The sequence below is a fragment of the Centruroides vittatus genome, unplaced genomic scaffold (assembly GCF_030686945.1).
Source record: "Centruroides vittatus isolate TY-2023 unplaced genomic scaffold, ASM3068694v2 contig_717, whole genome shotgun sequence".
Taxonomy (NCBI): Eukaryota; Metazoa; Arthropoda; class Arachnida; order Scorpiones; family Buthidae; genus Centruroides; species Centruroides vittatus.
In genome coordinates, this window is record NW_027122456.1 from 681284 (window position 1) to 702241 (window position 20958).

Sequence of the window (20958 nt, forward strand, 5' to 3'; positions counted from 1 at the left end):
ACCGTATACACGGTAAAGATTCCTTTTGATTAAATATCTTAACAATTATGTTTACTGAATTAAAGCTACGAATTTCACAGTAAAAATCATAATTTGTGTAGAATCTCTTTAATCTTATTTTGTTAGTTTTTTTTTGCCCGAAGGCATTAAGAGGCTCTTTATAACTACCGCGCGGCCTAACCCGTGTAGGGTTTTTTTTTTTTAACTCTTTCCGCCCTGTGGGTACTAAGAGGGCCTCTTTTAGTAGGCCCATTATGGGTTCGGCCAGGCCCACAATGGGGCAACCGGGTGGTGAGGGACGGGGCCCGACATATCCGAACGGACCACCCCCCGAAAAATTCCTGGGGATTATTCGACCCGTTCGGATTCGATCCCGGGTCCCCCAGAGCGGTAGGCTGCCACCTTTACCGCTCGGCCATCCGGCCGTCACCCGTGTAGGGTTAGGCCGCGCGGTGCCTGATGGGGCTCGACATGTTTGGGAACGAAACAGAAGAAAAATATTTGAGGTTTCGGATCCGAAATCTCAAATATTTATCGCCATAGAGTAAATATATCTTTACAGCCTCGGCTACCCGGCTAAACGGAGATAGGAATTTGAACCCGGATCTCAATCGGGAAATCTCCAGGAATTTTTCGGGGGGTGGTCCGTTCGGATATGTCAGGCCCCGTCCCTCACCACCCGGTCGCCCAGCCAGTTCAGGCCGGATGGCCGAGCGGTCAAGGTGGCAACCTACCGCTCTGGGGACCCGGGTTTGAATCCCAACGGGTCGAAAAATCCCCAGGAATTTTTCGGGGGTGGTCCGTCCGGATATGTCGGGCCCCGTCCCTCACCACCCGGTCGCCCCATTGTGGACCTGGCCGAACCCATAATGGCTTGCAAAAAGAGGCCCTCTTAGTGCCCACAGGGCGGAAAGAGTTTAAAAAAAAAAAAAAAAAACCCGGATCTCAAACAGCAAGATATCGGACGATTAAAAGGTTGCACCGGGAGGAAAGAATAAACGCATACAAAATATTAATTTTATAAAATATTTTATAAAGTACATAATAATAATAATAATAATAATTTATAAATAAAATTTAAGTTTTTAAAATAAATTTTCAAATATTTTATAATTACTTTGAAAACAAATTAACCACCAGGGATCGCCATTGACGGTCCGAGCTCAAAGATGAACGCACGCGACGGGAGGAGGATTACGATTTTGTTTGGAAGCGAAACGGGAAATTCGGAAGATTTATCGGAAAGGATAAGCAGAGAAGCGAAGAGGAGACATTTTCGCGCGAAACTGTTTTGTATGGACGAATATCCGATAGTAAATTTAATCGAAGAGAGATTAGTGGTGTTTGTATGTTCTACTACGGGGCAAGGCGAAGAACCGGAAAACATGAAGCAATTTTGGAAGTTTCTATTAAGGAAAAATCTTCCTTCCAACTCCCTACAGAATATGAAATACTCCGTAATCGGATTGGGAGATTCTTCCTATCGAAATTTTAATTACGTGGCCAAGAAGCTGCATAAAAGATTGATGCAGTTGGGAGGAAATCCCTTTATGCCTTTAGTATTGGGTGACGATCAACACGAATACGGTTACGACGGTATGATTAATCCTTGGTTGGATAAGTTCTGGTCAAAGTTGTTGGAGATGTATCCCTTACCTAACGGCACCCGGATCGTCGGCGAGGACGTGTTGTGGCCGCCCAGATTTAAAGTGGAATTTGTGGAGGAAGACGGCATCGGCGGTAAAAATCCTTTAGACGGAGACCATTCGGAGCATAGGAATGTGGTTACGTTGATTAGTAACCGGCGCGTCACCTCGCCGGATCACTTTCAGGACGTCCGTCTCGTACGGTTGAACGTTGAAGGTGAGTCGATTACGCGTGGGGCTACATTCTACGTGGTGGCGTCCGGTGACTGCTGGCAGAAAGAATCTTTCTTTCCACCGAGCAGGGCATGTTCTCGGCTCTGCTCGATAACACATTTGTGCCTGCAGTCGCCGGATGCTGCCACGTAGGACGTACCGTAAAGTTATGCGATTTTAAATGGGGTTGTGCCGATAGATGAGGTAGACAAGGCTCCGGCGGCATCAAATTGAAAAAGATGCTAAAAAGGTGTCGTAATTTCTGTTTGTATCCAATAAACAAGGACACAGACAGAAATTGATAAGAGTAAGGACATAGAGACAAAAAGAATTAAGTTGGTGTAATATTTACAGAAATATAACTAAGTTGTTGCTATTCTTCGGCTTGCCTTAGAAACCAAAATTATTTGGAATGGTCCTGACATTAATTATGTATTATTATTTAATTAATTTATCTTTTATGTATTAATTATCAGTGCCGGATTTGTGTAATGTATTCTCTTCGATATTCATTATGAGTAACAGACAAATGCACAAATGTCAAGTTATAAAGAAAATAGAGACAGAGGATAAGCATTTATGGAACTGGTTTGTTCAATCATCATATATCTCTGAGTGTACTGAGACATTTAAATTTTGAATTTTGTAGTAGTTACAATGTGATTTGAGAATCTTATTGAGCTAGTTCTGGAAAAGTTTATTTTTTAATAAACTAACTTCTTTATACTTTGTTTTTGTGTATTTGTCTGTTATTCATTTAAGAAACTGATGTTCCTGATTAACATTATAAATGTTTAACACTTTATCATTTTCTCTTACTTTGGTTAGAAAAGGTATATTGATTAAATGATCTTACCGTGTTTGTCGGGCCGTAACTTGGCTAACTAAATAATTTAATTAGCTAAGTTATGGCCCAGTGAATCTGGCAATATAATTTGGGTTTAATTTACTGTATAATTAGATAAAAATATGTTAACATCAATCAATGTAGCATTAATATTACTAATTAAATTTATTAATTAATATCTCTCTTATACAATTACAGACAGTTAACAAATAATTCTACGAAGTCCGACTCCTCTTAAGATGTGACATGAACTACCTCAACGTTTAACCGCTAAAATTTAATAGCATCAATGCTCCTTATACATAAGCAACTGTACCAAATTTTGTTTTTTAATCTTTATCTTATCCTGAGATATAAATAAAATAGACACACACATATCCACGAAATTTTTTTCTATTTTACTTTTTTTGGGTTCAGGGATCTAAAAGTGTGGAGATTTGGAAAAATTCCGGAGGAATTTGACACGATTTCAATACTTTCCCACATTATGTATACATAACAGCTGGGAAAGTTAAAGTACTTAAGATTACAGATTAAGATGTCTTATTACTGTACACAGAACAAAATTTTTTGGAAATTTAATTATTTCTTTAGGTTGAAACTGTTATAGAATAAATGGTTTTGTTCTTTTTAAATTGTAAAATTCAGATATCTCCCAAAGAAGGTCGATTAAGAAGACCGAAACATTACAATAATAAATGTTTACTGCACGATAAATGGTTGTATATTGTGGTTATGCTGGTGCAGTTACCGAAGGGATTAAGCTCGTGAATTTATATAATATAAATATATTACGTTATTTATAATAAAATTATTTTTCATTTTAGATAGTGACATTTCGTACAGTCCCGGGGATGTAGCAGTTCTCGAACCAAGTAATTTAGAAAAAAATGTAGATGCCTTCTTGAAACTACTAAGCATAAATCCCGAACAAAAATTTCTAGTTCGTGAAAATGATCCAGACATTTCGGTTCCCGACAAACTGAGGCGAATGCTTTCGGTTCGAGAATGTGCCGAAAAATATTGGGATATTTCATCAATACCAAGGAGGTAAATTTAACAAATATATATTAAAGATAAGCTCTCAAATTTGGTTAACTAAAATTGATTAAAGCTTGTGTGTCAAAAAATAAAGTTATATTTAAAAACTTACTATATTTCTGTGCATTTAAGAGTGGGCTCTTATATCTGAGTGTAAGAGCATGCGTTTATAGATGGGAAAAAATTTAAGTTCAACAAAGTACTAAAAAAATAACTTCTATAGCTTCAGAAGCATATTTTTTTATTTTTGTCACTGAATAGTAATCATATTGGTTACATGTATATTTAATTTACATTGAGTACATTCCAGTATGTACTGTACACTTTGGGTTAATACAGACGCATAGTAAAAATGGTGTTAATAATATAACTATGGAGGGAACCTTATTGCTTCATCAGAGCTCACTGTATCTGTGGCCTGACAAATGCAACGTGTGTCGGTCACTATGTTCCGATATTCACTGACAAAGTTCGTCGGAACACATTTTAGTGCATTGCAGTTCATTGACATGCTGTTTGATGCATATTGGAATATATCCTCCATTGATACAGTGGTGTAATGTTCTCATAAACCAAAACAAGCCAGCATACAAGCAAAATATGTACATATATTTCAAAAATGCAAAAACAAGCAATTTTCACATGTAAGAGCATACTCTTATTTGACAGAAATATGGTAAGGGAATTTTAATGATTTGTTAAAATGTATCTGAATAATTATTGAAACTTTATCTGTGTTAAATTACTTGAAATTTCAATGATAAATATTCTCTACAAATCCTGGATCTGAAAGAGAGAGGAAATGAGGCTTGATCCATTCATGGATAAAGCCTCACTTCCTCTAGAGACAATCCCAAATGTGGGGTTGTTTCCAGAAACCATTAAAATATACAAATAAAATCAATAAAACAAATAATACTTATAAAAAAAAGCTATTTACAGTCAAGACTCTGTATAGCACCATCCTTATAGAGTAACAATGAATATTTACAAATGCATTTTCCTTTTTAATATTAGATTGAGAATGTTTTAACCTCTGTGAATACTAAATGTACGATTTTATACTGCAAAGGGCATGGTTAACACCAAATCATGTGGCTTCAAACTTGTGTGTAGAACCCATTTTATATAATTCTTATTATTTGAGTTCCTTCAGTTTAGTGCCAATTTTGAAGGTGAACAAATAATGGTATAACAAGGTTTGACTGTAATATTTTTTTAATATAAAAGTGATGTAAAGACTAAGTTTTGGCGATCCCATATATTCGAAGCCTTGACTTCTATTGTATCAACATCTGCCTGAATCATATATATTAGTTATAAGGGTATATAGTTCTGTAAGTCATTCTATTTAAAGAAATTAATATTGATATAAAACTTATAGTTTTTAAAATTAATTGTTTGTTTATACTAAAAACTTTTATTTTTATTCCCTTGTTGTTGTATATATTTGAAGTTGATATCTAATTATAATACAGTTAGTCAAATAAGGGAATCATAAATACAGGATCTTCCAGAAAGAATTATTATCTGATAATGTTGTAATCTACTTTAAAATATTGGAGAACTGTCTCCATTTCACATTTTTCCGTTACAATTTCTTAGTGTGTGCACCTTGTGTTGTACGGGCTAAATCCAACCAATACTCAAATTATTCCTACATTTGCTATGGTATGTGTGTCATGACTCACGGCAGCCACAATACTGCGGCTCCTGCATATTACTCTTGTTGTACAGTGATTATGACTTTTCAAATTGCAGAACACACAACACCTTCTCTATTGCAAGTTGTTGTTTTAGTTTATGGTGCTTCTTAGAAGCAGTAGACAAAAACACATTTGAATGCAGACGGAAGATGAAACTTGTATGGTTATTCTCTTGATCGGTATACATTGCAGAATTATCAGATAATAATTAACATAATTACAGAATATTCCAAAAAAGTATACAGTTTTAAAATGCTACCATTTTAAAATGCTACCATTTTAAAACTGTATACTATATTCTGTATACTTAAAATAAATGCAATGCAAGCTGATACCATGGTCTTTTGTTCTTGATATAATGAAATTATACATTCAAGTTACACATCTAAATATATAGAATCTTTATCTTTAATTTTAATATATTAATAGATGAAGGTAAATATAATTTTATCATTTTTAACTTGATTAGAAAGCTTATTTTTATATAATTACATACAAATACTTAATGGTGATTATATTTTCTATTTTTAGGTCATTTTTTGAATTATTCTGGCATTTTAGTCAATCAGAGTTGGAAAAGGAGAAATTAGTTGAATTTTGTCAGCCAGAAGGCCAAGAGGAGTTATATTCTTATTGCAATCGCCCTCGCCGAACTATACTGGAAGTACTGCAAGATTTTCCTCATACGACACCTCACGTACCTTTTGAATATTTCTTTGATCTTATTCCTCCGATTAAACCAAGGTTGTTTTCTATTGCTTCTTCTCCATTAGCGCATCCTGGAGAAATCCATTTACTCGTGGCCATCGTAAAATATAGGACTAAACTCCACGCACCTCGCGAAGGTCTGTGTTCCAATTGGTTAGCTTCGTTGCAACCCGACGACAACATCAGACTGTCGTTATCTATTAAAAAAGGTTCTATCTCTTTACCGTCGGGAAACAAACCTCTGATTATGATAGGTCCCGGAACAGGTTGTGCTCCGTTTAGAAGTTTCATTCATGAACGTCATTGTAAAAATATTGGAAATAATTATTTATTTTTCGGCTGCCGAAGTAAAGCTGGAGATTTTTATTTTGAATCAGAATGGAACAATTTAATTCAGAAAAATATGTTAAACTTATATGCAGCATTTTCAAGGGACCAAGAAGAAAAAGTGTAAGTAAAATACTTTTTTTTTTCTTGATGATAATCTGTGAAAGTACACGTAGACAATGAAATATTTGTTTGTTTGATTATAAAATTATAATCATTGCAAAATAAAACAGTTCTTAGCGAATTAATTTACATAGTTTACTACTTAAATTAATTCCAACTTAGTAGGAATTAAGTTAAAATTGATACAGTTCAATGTAGATTCTGCTAATTATCTCGATCTTGACACTTTCTAACATGAAAACTATTGGATATATATTAATATGCACATTCATATAGTACATTCAAAAAGTTTGTGGAAAATGTATGTAGGTGGAGAGAGAATAACTCAGTTTTTTAAAGATATTTGGCAACTGTCCTGCATCACATCACAGCACATGAAGTGATAATGTAATAATCAATTTGCAATGTGTGTACACATGCATTTTGTAAAATGGTGAAAGCAAGACTTTGGAGTACAGTTTAACACAACCCAGTATCGACACACAAGCCCAGTATCGAGGAAAGAACAAACATCAAATTTTGTATCCTTTCGAAGAAGGCACTTCAACAAATTCTGGAAATTGTATATGCAGCTTACAGGGTTCATCTTTTTTCCAGTGTGAAAACATGCATGAAAGGCCAAAAGTTATGAACATAGAGGAGGCAATTGCTGCTGCAAAAAGTGCACTTCAGGTGTTTGTGAATGAGGGGTTCATTGATGTTTCAAAAAACTATGACCACTGGATGAAGTACGTTGCTGCAAAAGGTGAATCCTTTGAGGGTAATGTTGTCTAAATGTATATAGAATCAATTTAAAAAAAAGCAATAAAAGGAAGACACGGTCTCGGAGTACATAACTATAAAAAAATCTTTTCCATAAACTTTTTGAAAGTACCATGTGTATTGAATATGATGCTTATAACACTGCTCATTTATATGATGTTTTATACCTTGGAGATTTTTAGATAACAATGTTGACATACTACATATCAAATGATTTAATTCTAGAATAATGTTTTTGAACAAGTGGACCATATTTTCTTCGAGCCAACCAGTGGCCGAGTGGATAAAACTACTGAACACTGGTAGTTGGTTGTGGGTTTGCGCCTCACCAATGGGCTGGCCACGTGTAGTTTTCTGTGTTTTCTTCACATGAGTAACACCTAAATAGGGGCTAGTTTCCCATAAAAGACCTCCTGGGAAGCATTCCCCCTTGGCAGATTGTCCATGTGTTGCATTGCCTTAATCAAATAAAACCATCTTTTTCTTTGAGGATTATGAATCATATTATAGTGTATGAGAAGTCTGCCAATAAAAACAGTTGGAAAACTCTTTTTACTTAAAGCTAAACTTAAAGTTACTTCTATATAAAAGAATATAAAATATATAAAATTTCTGAAAATTAGCAAATAAAACACCTTAGAATTTCAAAATGAAACTGATTTTATTTTATGCAAAATTGTAACAAATAACCTAATTTGCCAAACACACTGCCAGATTATTTATTGGGCTACGTTAAAGCTAATTTAATAATCAGATGTAAAGCAATTTGGCTCGAGATAGGTGGCTAGCTGCCATCTCACGATAAATGTATTAATACAGCAGAGCATCGATTATCCGACCCCCGATTAACCGACCGCGTTCTAGTTGGCAAATTGAAATGTCCGCTAGTGATGTGGTGCTACAATATTTGGTTACGTCTTGGCTACTTTAATATTATTTTTGTTAAATTTTTGCATGTTTTAGCTGGCAGCACTGGCTCGACCATGAAAGGGAGACTAGTATTTAAACCAGGCCTAATACACTATACTAATAATGTGTTTTTTCATACTTTTCGGTTATCCGACCAACCCCAGTCCCCAATTAAGTCAGATAATCGATGCTCTACTGTAATAAATATTTAAAAATTCTCTTAGATAGGAAAATTCTTATTGTTTAATGTTTAAAATGGAAAATATTTAATATTTATCAGTGACATCTGGATAGCTAAGGCAGTAATGTTGTTGGTCGGCCATTTGTAAAGATTTGGGTTGGATATTTTGAAATTTTTTTACATGATCTGGCCAGGACATACAATTCGTCATGTCATTAACTTCTTAACAGCCTACCCTAGTCTTTTTGAATGTTTACATAAAACGATCACACTCATATTAATTCTCCAAAGCTTTTTATTTCAATGAACTATACAATGTTCATACAATGTGACTCCACATTTTAAAATTTTGGTGATTCAGTTAATTTCTTTCCTTTGCAATGAAAAGAAAAAAGACAATTAAATGTTTGTAATCCTTATAAACATTACATACTTTTTCTTGCATGCTCTCTTAGTGTGCATATAGCAATAAAAAGCTTTTAACAAGTCTATCTACAGTAGATAGGTGGACTTGTTAAAAGATTTTTGATGTATTTATGTTAGAGAATTATTAAATAGTAACTTTGTTTTTAATTTTTTTATTATTTTGACAAATTAATTAATTAAGCTAAATATTTATTTATAATTTGAATAATTCGGTTCCTAAACAAATATAAAAATATATTTCTTTCTCTATATTTGCTATTATCATTTGGATATCGAGTTTTTTGTGAGGACGACTACATGGTTGCTTCGCATATGCTGGGGTGATATATTACTTTACCTAGTTTCATCCAGAAAGTTTTAAACTTGGGTTCAAGATTTGTTCTACACAAAGAACTCTGATATCCTAATAAAAAAATTAGTTAACCTGTTATTAATTGGATACAAAATTTTTTTTAAATAAATAATAATGTCATAATGATAGAAATGACCATTTTTTAATAAAATTTATTTTAAATATCTTACACTAAAAAATGATTTTTCAATTTTAGCTATGTGCAGCATAAAATGCTGGAGAATAAAGAATTGATATGGAATTTAATAAATGATCACGGCGCCTGGATTTACGTTGCCGGCAATGCCAAGCAAATGCCTCAGGATGTACGTAGTGCACTTTTGGACATTGTAAAAGATTGCAGTAAATTAAATGCGGACGAAGCCGAAAATTATCTGAAGAATCTAGAAAAGACTAAATGTTTGCAATACGAAGTATGGTCTTAACCTAGGTATTAATTAAATTTTGTACCAAAGATTTACAATGTTAATTTTTAGACAGCTTTTAGTATTTTTTTTTTAAAATAAGTTTATAGGTGCTTTACTTTTAATGTAAAGACAAATAATGAAGTTTTCTAAAACAAGAATCAAAATATATAACAGAATTGGAATATATTACGTGAAATGTAGTTTTAGGATTAAGAAATAAAATTAATTTATTATAATGGATTGCTGCATTTCACTACTTGTATAAAAACTTAAATCTACGAAATAAAATTTAAATTTTATATTTAAATATTTTTTTCCTTCGATACATTTTAAATTAATCGTTTCGTTAATCCCATTTTGATTTTTTCGCTTCGACCTGCTCGCTTCCGTCTTCCAAAACGGCGACGTACATGTTGTCCTTCTGTACGGATGCTCTCATGTAGGCAATGTATCCGAGACAGCAAGAAATTGCAACCAAACCGGCAGCCATCACCACTTTGTTCTGAAATAATAAAAATATGATTAAGCTAATGATAATTACACCAGATTATTTAAAAAGAGTGCTCTATCTAACATTATTATAGATATATAATTCATTAACAAGTCAATAATCAGATTATTTCACATTGTTCTGATTATTTGCACAATAATACTTAGATAATCTGTAAAATATATTAAGAAGGATGCACGGTAACAGAGAGGTTACATAGACGCTTCTTATAGTAGAGTAGCAATTGCAGATTTTTGTTATAATTAGTGATTAAACTCAATATTTTTGGCAAAGAAGATGACTATATATTTAAATAATTAATGATGCGTTTATAATGGAATTCTACTATATTTGAAATCAATAGTTTAAATGGTTAACATGTTTTGAATACTTGACAATTAACAAAAGAATCATGACGCCTCTTTAACTGTTAAGTAAGTTTTAATTATCTTGTGTTAGTGTTTTTGAAGCCGAGACACTTCCAGATGTCCGTGGATTGTAAATTTTGACCGAATGGTGTTTTAAAAAAACAATTGCTGTAGCAATCGGTACAGTATATTTACCTTTTATCGTCCTGTGGGCACTAAACCATCATATCTATCACAAGTTTGGGCCCTCGGCGTGGTGGCCGGGTGGTGAGGAAAGGTCCGACATCTGGGACAGACCACCCATGAAAAGTTCTTGAAAGGATCTCGCATAATTAAATTTTTCCATTAATTTATACAAAATTCTTCAACATTTTACTACTTTCCTGGCTGTGTTATATATAAGAGGGAAAGTATGGCAATTAATCAAAAAATGACCCCCCAATACTTCTACATTTTTGGACTTGAAACCTTGAAACATCCAGAAATGCAAAAAAATTCGGAGATTTTTTCTGTATGTATGGATGGAGGGACACGATTTTGCTCACCCTGTTTAAAGCTTAATAACTCCTGTGCTTCTTGTCCAAAATTTTAGAAATTTTGTAGGAAGGTTTGTGTATTAAGGGATTGATGATATTAAATTTTGGTAGTTAAAGGTTGAGCCGGGAAGACAAAGTGGTCGTGTCTTATCTCGAGTAGGGTTGGACTTAATGACAATTTTACTCATTATGAACATTTACATCCCTACCCTCAAAATTAAGGTTTTTGCTATTTTATAATAATTAAAAAAATAAAAAAAATTTTTAAAAATAAAATATCATAACGGATGGCACCACGTGCAGTGTTTAAAACTGCCAGGAAAGTTAAACAACTCGCTGGATTTTTTTTAATGTTACTTTTAAACCAATGATTTGTATACAAACCAAGAAAAATGAAAATTTGATTTTTCACCATCAATATATATTAAAACTTAAATTGTTTTGCCAACCAGACAATTAAGGTATTGGCCTACCACTCTGGAGGACCTGGGATCAAATCCCAGGTGAGCATCTTCAAAAGAAATTATTCTTTCATTTTACTCTTGGAACGATGTCGACGAAACAAGTTTTAAACGTCTTACTAATCAAATATTATTAAACTTAGACTTCACAAGGAAATTAATTTGAATATGTTGGACCAAATAAACCAATTGTTTGAGACGTTCCGTCCGATTCGTGTAGTCTCCAGCATCTTGTTTGGGTTTCGTGTCGTGATATATGACAATAGATGCCTGAAATGTATGCATCAAAGCATGCAAATGTGTGCTAATGCATTCTAAAGAGCATAATTTCTCATACGACATAAAGCTTTTTTATTATAAGCATTATACCGACGACGTAGATACACTTATCAAAACATTGCATTTAGGAACTCTGCATTATTGTAATCACTTTGAGGTGTGCTTATACTGATGACATTAAATGAGGTAAGTATATGGAAGAAACAAATTGGGAGTCCAGTACTAGTGTGATTTTTTTTTCATCCAGAAACTTCTAAATTATTACAAATTATTAAATGTAATAAAAGATGGCAGCCTAATCATCTACTTTTGACCAAATTAATTTGTTAATTTTATCCTTAACTAGCTTGGATTTAGTTATTGATTTATTAATTAATAGTAATTTATCTGGTTTATAATTGAAGTAATAAATACTGACAATTTAATACTGTACTAAGAGCAAATAACAATTGAAGTAGAGCTCGTTTGATGAATCTTGACTGGGCTATAAAAATGAGCAGAAGCAGGGACTATTTTGTTTACTAAGTAAAGGGAATAAATAGATGATTTGATGAATCTGTGACGAGGTCACTGTATTACCAAAAAGGTGCTCAAACTGTATAAAGCTTTGAGCCCCAACCACATACTGTGCACTGCCTGGCCAAGATATACAAAAGAATCTGTACTACTAAAGATACACAATAACTGATAACAATTGACTACTATTAGCCATGTATTCAAACTGATAGTGTTTAAAAATAGTTTAAAATTTCCCATTTACTGGCAATTTTAATGATAGCTTATTATCAGAGTTTTGGATATGTTTTAGCACCTCAGAATGTTGAAATTAAGGAAAAATTTTACAGTCTGGTGACGATTTATTGATGAATCTTAACCCAAGGATGATAAACTATCTTGTTAATATCTTGCAAATAGAATATTGAGCTTCAAAAAGAACAAGTTTTTGTACATCTGGTTGCTTGGCTACTATTTATGCCAGTAGTTAAGTTAAAAAAAAAAATCTCTAAAACTAGAAGTTAATTTATAAGTCAGGTATAAAATACAAATCTACTACAGACTGGTAACAAGTTGAACTGCACTCCTCCAATAGCTGTGCAATACAAATATATCCATCTAATACTTACATTTGGTGAAACTATAATAAAGCTACCACCAACCAAAGCCAAAATTATCGGGCTGAAAATGGTTATATTAATTATAAATTACAAGATAATTTGCTATTAGAGTGTGGCGTTAGGTGCCATCTCTTGCTAAATTTAATAATTATAATTTAATTAAATAATTTAGACCGAACTGGAAGAAAAGAATCGGTCCGAAGCGGGACTCGAACCCACAACTCCTGCTTACCGTGCAGACACGTTACCAGTTAAGCTACCCGGACCTTCGGTCCAATCTCCCCTTCCGGTATATCTAAGCATAAGCTACGACCATCGACGGCCATGCATGGTAAGCAGGAGTTGTGGGTTTGAGTCCCGCTTCGGACCGATTCTTTTCTTCCAGTTCGGTCTAAATTATTTAAATTATTTATTTAAATTATAATTATTAAATTTAGCAACAGATGGCGCCTAACGCCACACTCTAATAGCAAATTATCTTGTAATTTATAATTAATATAGCCGTTTCCAGCCCGATAATTTCGGCTTTGGTTGGTGGTAGCTTTATGTGTTACGGGTTGGCCGTTGTTGTTTATTTGAAACTATAATATGAAGATGAATATAATAATAAAAATTCAGTATATATGTGCACTACAGCATGCACTGTTTCTATAAGCAAAAGTATTCTGGTGTTCTACTACTATGTATAGTAGAATGCTGATTATCCAAACACCAATTAACTGAATGTCCAATTATCCCAACCACCACTTGCCCTCCTTTCTCTGTCCCACTGACATCATACTGTAATTTTCCTTATGTCTTGAGACAAATAAATAAATATAGTATGTGTACAATACTTTGCTAGTAACCTGTAATTTTATTTTTTACATATTAATCCACTTAACTGAATTTTTGATTATCCAAATCACATGTAGCAGTTCTATTATGATACTATGCTGTGTAAACTATTAATATTTTATTACAGACATTCATTTGCTAGAGTGTATTTATCGACAGACTTACAATTGAGTTCTTAACCGGATTGCTTGCTTAAGATTTTTGTGTTTGCTTGGTATATTATGTACCATAGATCTATTGTTCATATCTCTGTATGAGCTAGAAATTACATTACATTGAAAGTTATTATAAGTGTTTCTTCCAATGAAAGTACTTATTTATATAAATGTTATACATTTCATATTGTCTATTGTGTACTATATTCACATATGAGTTCTAAACTACCAGTAGTCTACTGTATATTTGGGGGTTGATTTATAAGATGGGTGTAGACTAAATCAGAATTTTAAACCAAAAATCTTGAAGTTGACATATGCTGGCACTTTTCGTGTTATTGTTTCTGGTCTGTAGTGATTAACGAAGAATGCTTTGTTTATTTATTAGTATATATCACTATGAAAGATGTATTAACTGGAGAACTAAACAACTTGACAAAGATATTTTTTTTAAGATGATAAAACTGGATGATGACTATAATCATGATGGCCAAACTGTGGCTCTTCTAGGCCCTTACTGCAGCTCCCGTGTATTTAATTATTATAATTATGTATACGGGAATACATATCCATTATATAAAATACAGTTTCAATAGGGAATGCAGTTCTCGTATTTCTGATAGGCAATATAAGGCTCCTGTTGTGACTAGATTTTGCCAGCCTTACACTTTAACAAAAGTCATTTTGGTTAAGCAAAAACTGAATGAAACACCAAAAGAAATCTCTATAAAACAATTTATACATGTAAATTGATAGCATTTGTAGCAAGTGGTCTACTGGAAGAATGTGCAGGGTGTTTGGAAAGTTACCGTGCAGTGGGAATGGTTTAAGTAGTTTTAATAAAAGAAAAATTTTACGTATGATATTGTAGTTTCTCCTACAGCCCCCAGAAGCCATAAAATCCAGGGATACAAAGTCCAGAGACCTAATGGGCCAAATTCCACAAAAGACTGTGGTTGGCAAAGAAATCTTCCAAAAACTGTAGTCCAGAAACCAGAATGTGAGCAAACATTAATGCCATCCACCACAAATTGGAAAGGCAGGACATACAACTTATGGGTCTTGTATGAAATGCCTTACGTATAACTTTAAAGTTTTAAGCTCTTTCTAGGTAATTTGAACTAAAATGAGTTGTACTGTGCATTGCAAGTAATGTTTTTTATGTAAATACAAGAAATAAGACATGATCAAATGACGTAATTAAGCTCACTGGCCATCATCATATACATCGACTCCTTTTTAATCTATAACAGAATCTTCTGGAATACTAATTATTGTTGTTTGGAGCTGTTCAGCAATGGATAAAAGAGGAGGACTTTTCATTGATGCAAACAAAATTAAAATTTATTTGTTCGAACTTCACAACATTTTTAAAAAGATTTATGATGGAAGATACAATTGTCATTCACACGTTCACATTAATGAAATGTAGTTATCATTTATTCAAATATTTTTCATTTTTGATTTAGCCCCCTTTGGAAACTTCTGGATCCACTCTGGGTATAATATCATTTTACAGTAAAATTAACTGTTATTTCTTTAATTGTTCATGCTTTTTGTCCTGTAAGCATTAAGAAGGATTTTATTTTTAACTTTTCACCCTATGAATACTAAGAGAGCCTTTTTAGCAAGGCCAATCAGACCAATAATGAATTTGCTAAAGCTCGTTATTAGCATGGCCAAATGGGTTTTCAGATGGGCCTAACTTAATGGGATGGACCAATCCCCAAAAAATTCTTGGGGTTTTCAACCCATCTGAATTTGATCCCCAGAGCAGTAGGCTGATGTCCTAACTGCTTGGCCATCTGGCTCTCCGAAGAAAGGCTGGTGTGGAATAGGGCCTGACATATCTGGGGCAGACCACTCGCAAATAATTCGTAGAGTTCCTTGCCTAGATCCAATTCTGAGTAACCCATAATAGCAGACCGATGCCTTTACCACCGTGGCCATTTATTTAATTTTTACAATTCAATAAATATGATGTTTTTCTTCTTCCTAATTGGAAAAAGTTGTAATTTTTCATGAATTTTTATTACTTTATTAAACATTTTTGATAATTCAGACCTTTTCTGGCACCGTTAGAATTCAAATTAACAAGAATTTAATGTATCTTACTAATTTAAATTGTGTTTAATAGATAAAAAAATTAATTTAATTTAAAATTAAATTTTAGAAAAGAAAGCAATGCTTACTGGTTTTACAAACAATTCAAAATTTGTAATTCTGAATAAAGTCGTATTTCCGTAACGTAAGCCATCCGCCGTACGAGCTTTCACGTCGTTTGATTTTGGCCCCGTCTGTTCAGTCATTCTGCTGTAATTAAATATAAATATTTTAATATTTTAAAAATTAAATTACATACAATGACTCAAATTCAAAATATAGTTTTAAAATACGAACGAGACAAGAAGTCTGTATGATATTTTAGCATGTTCAGTTGATCTGGTGATTAAAAATGTTTAGATGATGATTCCAGTTTGCGAGATCACAGGTTTGAAATTTGATTTGGGCATAAATGTTACGATTGTCAGATTTTAACAGGAATTGTTATGCTGCTAAGGTAAGGGGTGTCCGAAAAGTTACCGTGCAGTGAGAAATTTGTAATGACGTTAAAGTTTTATGTTCAGTATTGCATGTGAGACTTGTTAACTAGTTGTCCAATTAGTACCAAAATGTTATTGTTAATGAATATATAAAATTTGAGTTCTGTATTTTATGTATATAATGTGCAGAAAATTGGTAGAACAAAAATAATACCTTTGCTTAACCCAACCCATTGTATACCCTGTGTCTATGGAGCAATGACTGCTCTGTAAGCAGACTTTGTAATTGTTCTTTAAAATCAGTGGATGAACTGTGTTATTGGCATGAAAACACAATAAACAAAATGTTAAATTATTTGATTAATTAATAGAAGAGTTTACAGTATTTGAATCATTTAAGACCTGTCAGAATTTTAAATTACGAGATGATATAATAAACATTTATGAATTCTTTCATAAAATTTATTTTTAAAAATGAGACAAAACTTCATTATGAATTATTCCTTAGAATAGACAATCATTTAAATGGTTTGATAAATTAATTATTTTTATCCATTGTTTGACCTAAACATTAGTCAAATCTATTTGGAATGAACAAAACATGGCTAGTTGTAAAACTGTTGTGGAGTAATGGCATTTCTTGAAGGTATCAGCTGCTAAGTTTCAGGCCAGGACAGGAAAAATTTATGCATTCAATTCTCAAAGCTCCAAGGAAATGACAGATCATACCATTGGCCATACTAGATAAACCACTTTGGCTAGTGGGCTAAATGAGTGTATTGGTAATCTTTCTTGATGTATCCTTTTTAGATGCTTTCAGCAGCTAGTCTCTGCAGAAGTTAGCTGCCGATAGCATATAAAAAGGATACAGCAAGAAAGATTACCAATAATAAGAATTCTGCAGAAATTTTTATTTTTCAATACGAAAAACAATACTTATTAATCACACTATTGTAATCCTTTAAATAAACATATATTCATAAGGAACTTGTTATGAAGAAAATACTAATTACTACAAATAATCATTATAATTTTACTAATTTAGATATGATATTGCATCTATTAGTAAAACTAGTTCAATAAATATACATTGATTGTGGCTATGTTGTGGACAGCACTAAACTAAAGTACATGAGATCATGTCCAAGATCATCAGATCAGAGTTTGCCTCCTAGCCAAACCTTTGAGGAAGTTGTGCTGTATCAGTTCCATGCAAAAACATTACACGTTTCAAATCAATAAATACAATTTAGCTTGTAGCTTTTGATAAGGAATTAATTGAATATGAAATGATTTATTTTGACCCAGTAAGAGATACTAATACAAGTCTGATAATAATAAGTAAAAAAAAATCAGATTTTCACTCAAGTTTTTCACTCAAAGCATATTGTTCATTACATGAAATGTTAAATAAAACTGCTTTGCAGATTCTGAAGTGCATCTCTGTAAATATTAAATAAATAGCAGCACCATAGTTCTAAATTTAAGCATGATTTGTTTACATTTTATTTTGGGTATTACACAAAAAAAAAACATAAAAATCCAATGTACAAAGTATTTCTGTGATTACTTTCTCATCTTTGTGTGTTGAAGCATACATTCGAGAAGCTTTCTTGAAAAATAATAAGGTATACTTTGAACAAAATATTATTAGACAATTTTCTGTCTTATTCAGATTTCGGCAATTAACTTTTCTGGTAAATTAATACGTAGGGTGTTCACTCTAACATTTTATCCGGGATCAAAAGAGATCTTTCTAGCATTGCACAAGTATATACATATGGTGCATTAGTTCTGCTATGATATTTACAATAAAATAAATTAATTTGTTCAAGAAAGTGAGATGTTTAAATTGTGTGGTAGTTTTGTGGTAGTAAGTAAATTTTCCCTATCTCTCCCAAATGAAAAGATAGCAGAAGAGAATCATTTTATGAAAATTTAGCATAACACAAAGAATCTCTGACTGTAAAGGATAAAAACCAACATTGCATAAATTAATACAAATATAATTATTATTATTTCGTTACAGTGCTAATATATGCTGAAAACATCTTGTTCTTAATGTAGCTGGACCACACTTGTGGAATCTACTTCTTGTGTCTAATTTCTCCATAAATTGTAATAATTTCACAGTAGTGTTCATGAATATAAGACATTGTTGCAGTCCAACAATGGACACCAATTAGCAAACTGCATAATGTATGCTCTTTTATAAGGATATTAGCATCATGTGTTACCAAAAGATTTATTAAGGACATATTTTTAATTTGCACTCTGTTCTTATGTTTGGAAATGATATGGTTTATGCATATTCCTTTCTAAATGAATTAATTTATTCTACTATAAAATTTGCAGTGAAATTAATGCAGCATAGGCTATTCATAGTTTTGTGCAATGCTGGAAAGATCTCTTTTGTGTCCGGAAAATGTTAAAGCGAACACTGTACAAATATAAAAATCAACTCAAAAATAAATTATTAAGCATGGTATTTCTAAATGTTATCATCAAATTCTGCTTCTAGAAAGACAAAGCTTTGCGCAAATGTGCAGTGTTGCTTTACACATCTGTAGCGGGGGTTGGAATGCATCTGTAACGGGAGTTTAGAACAAAAGGGTCACTCTCTACTCAGATCCCACCTGAAGAAGGTCCTTGGGGGACCGAAAACGTTTGTGGTTAACTTTACTTTGCGAAGCTGTTTAGGGTTATTGGAATAGATAAAGACATAGTTATTATTTAATAAAGAGAATCAAAATATATTTTCATCGTATAAATTAAATAAATTATTGCTGTTTTTATTGGTCATTGATGAAACTAAATTACTAAATATGATGATAAACAAAAAAAAAAAAAGAATTTTGTGTGTTTAATATAAATATTTTATATACATTTTCATCAATTAGGGAAAACTTTTTTAATTATCCAAATAGTAATTGATAAAACTGGAAATTTTGTTAATTAATAAGTTATTTATTCCCTTAAATAAAAAAAATTCTGTTTTTATTAATGTAAATTATTCATTTCAAATGTTATTTCCTACATAAAATTTTTAATAATTTAAACAATTATATTTTTATTTATTTATTTGATTTTAAATTATATTTTTTATTTAAAAATCACATCAAATGTCAAAAATTTGATATGAAAATCAAATTATTTAATTAATTTAATCATGAGTTTGGTGGTTTAAAAAAAAAAAATGCCTGAAGTGTTTAAAATGTATTTTATTTGATTTATTAATTATAAATTATTATTTTATATTATTTTCATCATGTTAAAATCAAATTTAAGTGACTTTTTAACATTGTTAACTGTACAAGATGATTTAATGTAAACATGTACAGTACTGTATATACATTTGAAAATAAATTATTAATATTTTAAATCATTCATAAATCTTTAATATCAACATCCTTTCGTCATTGATACAAATTTTTATCTATTATTAAATTATCAAATTAAACCATTTTTGAGTCAATTTTTAAATTTACAAAATGAGCTTCTGTAATTAAAAAATAATAATAAAAAGTAAATAAACCCAGAAAATCTTTACGAATTATTTTAAAGCAATTAATAAAATTAAATAATATAAAACGTTTCTCGACTGTAACACGACTTTAAATTTTCTAATAATATATTAAATTTTAAAAATATTTTCAAATTAAACATTTATACGCGAAAGCGACTCCACATGAAAGTTTTCAAACGAAAAAGTGTTTATTTTATAAAAAAGTTATGTAATTATTTGTTCGTTTGGCTTCGTTTTAATCGCTCTCGACGTTAAAGATTTAAAATTATTTAATCGGCTCCAGTTTATTCGTTCGAAATCAAATTTTCGTACGGAAGTAAAATGGTGTCCATAGAAGCTCGGCTTGGACCGATCCCATGAACCTTTGCGACGCATCAGTCGTTTGTTTTTCAAAAAGCGCCAATTACTATCGAATCGTTTTCCCGCTTACCAAAGTAAGAAAATTTAACCGGCGGTTAATATATAAAGTAAGTGCCAAGTATATACGTAAATGTAATCGAATGTAATTGAATTAAACGTACCCGAGTTATTTAATCCGCACACAAACTCATTCAGACGATTATTACACGTAAATTTAGTTGTAAGCCTAACGATAAGATGGCAGAGAACAATGTCATACTGTTGTATTTTACATCATTATCGTATTTAAACACGTTTCTAACCACTTAAAAAACTTTATTTTAGTATTCATAAGCGTAAATAAATGCGCGTGTATAATTAGATTAGTTTTAAATGAGTTAAATTATATAAAAATTGAACATTATAATGGGAGATTTCATACACATCCATACATTACCATTAATTAAAAATGAATTCAGATTTATAATTTAATTAAATAATCTTCGTTTTTACGTTCTTCTTTCTTGTTTTGGTTTTTAAGCAAGTTTTTTTAAATAAATTCAACCGATTTGATCGTGAATTTAAATTTTGGGAGTGACTTAACTTTTTTATATTTTTTTTATTATTAATTTGTGCTTAAGTTTATTTATATTGTTACGTT

At 31.9% G+C, this 20958-nt stretch overlaps 3 protein-coding genes across 3 annotated transcripts in view; 2 read left to right on the forward strand and 1 right to left on the reverse strand.

Moving 5' to 3' along the window:
• The first annotated feature begins 1150 nt into the window (after positions 1-1150).
• LOC136980662 (NADPH-dependent diflavin oxidoreductase 1-like) lies at positions 1151-9955 on the forward strand. The gene is made up of 4 exons (XM_067276817.1): positions 1151-1863; positions 3534-3756; positions 5985-6611; positions 9438-9955. The coding sequence occupies exons 1-4, from the start codon at positions 1170-1172 to the stop codon at positions 9664-9666; spliced, it is 1773 nt and encodes a 590-aa protein (XP_067132918.1). The 5' UTR covers positions 1151-1169; the 3' UTR covers positions 9667-9955.
• Positions 9932-20319, reverse strand: LOC136980666 (small integral membrane protein 8). Its single transcript, XM_067276822.1, has 3 exons — positions 20271-20319; positions 16082-16202; positions 9932-10150 (listed from the first exon to the last, which is right to left on the reverse strand). Exons 1-3 carry the CDS (start codon positions 20288-20290, stop codon positions 9995-9997), a joined length of 297 nt encoding a protein of 98 aa, XP_067132923.1. The 5' UTR covers positions 20291-20319; the 3' UTR covers positions 9932-9994.
• Positions 20102-20958, forward strand: part of NSD (Nuclear receptor binding SET domain protein) — a 51845-nt gene continuing 50988 nt past the window's right edge. The window contains 1 exon segment of the mRNA XM_067276823.1: positions 20102-20425. The gene's annotated coding sequence lies outside the window, so the exon portion shown is untranslated.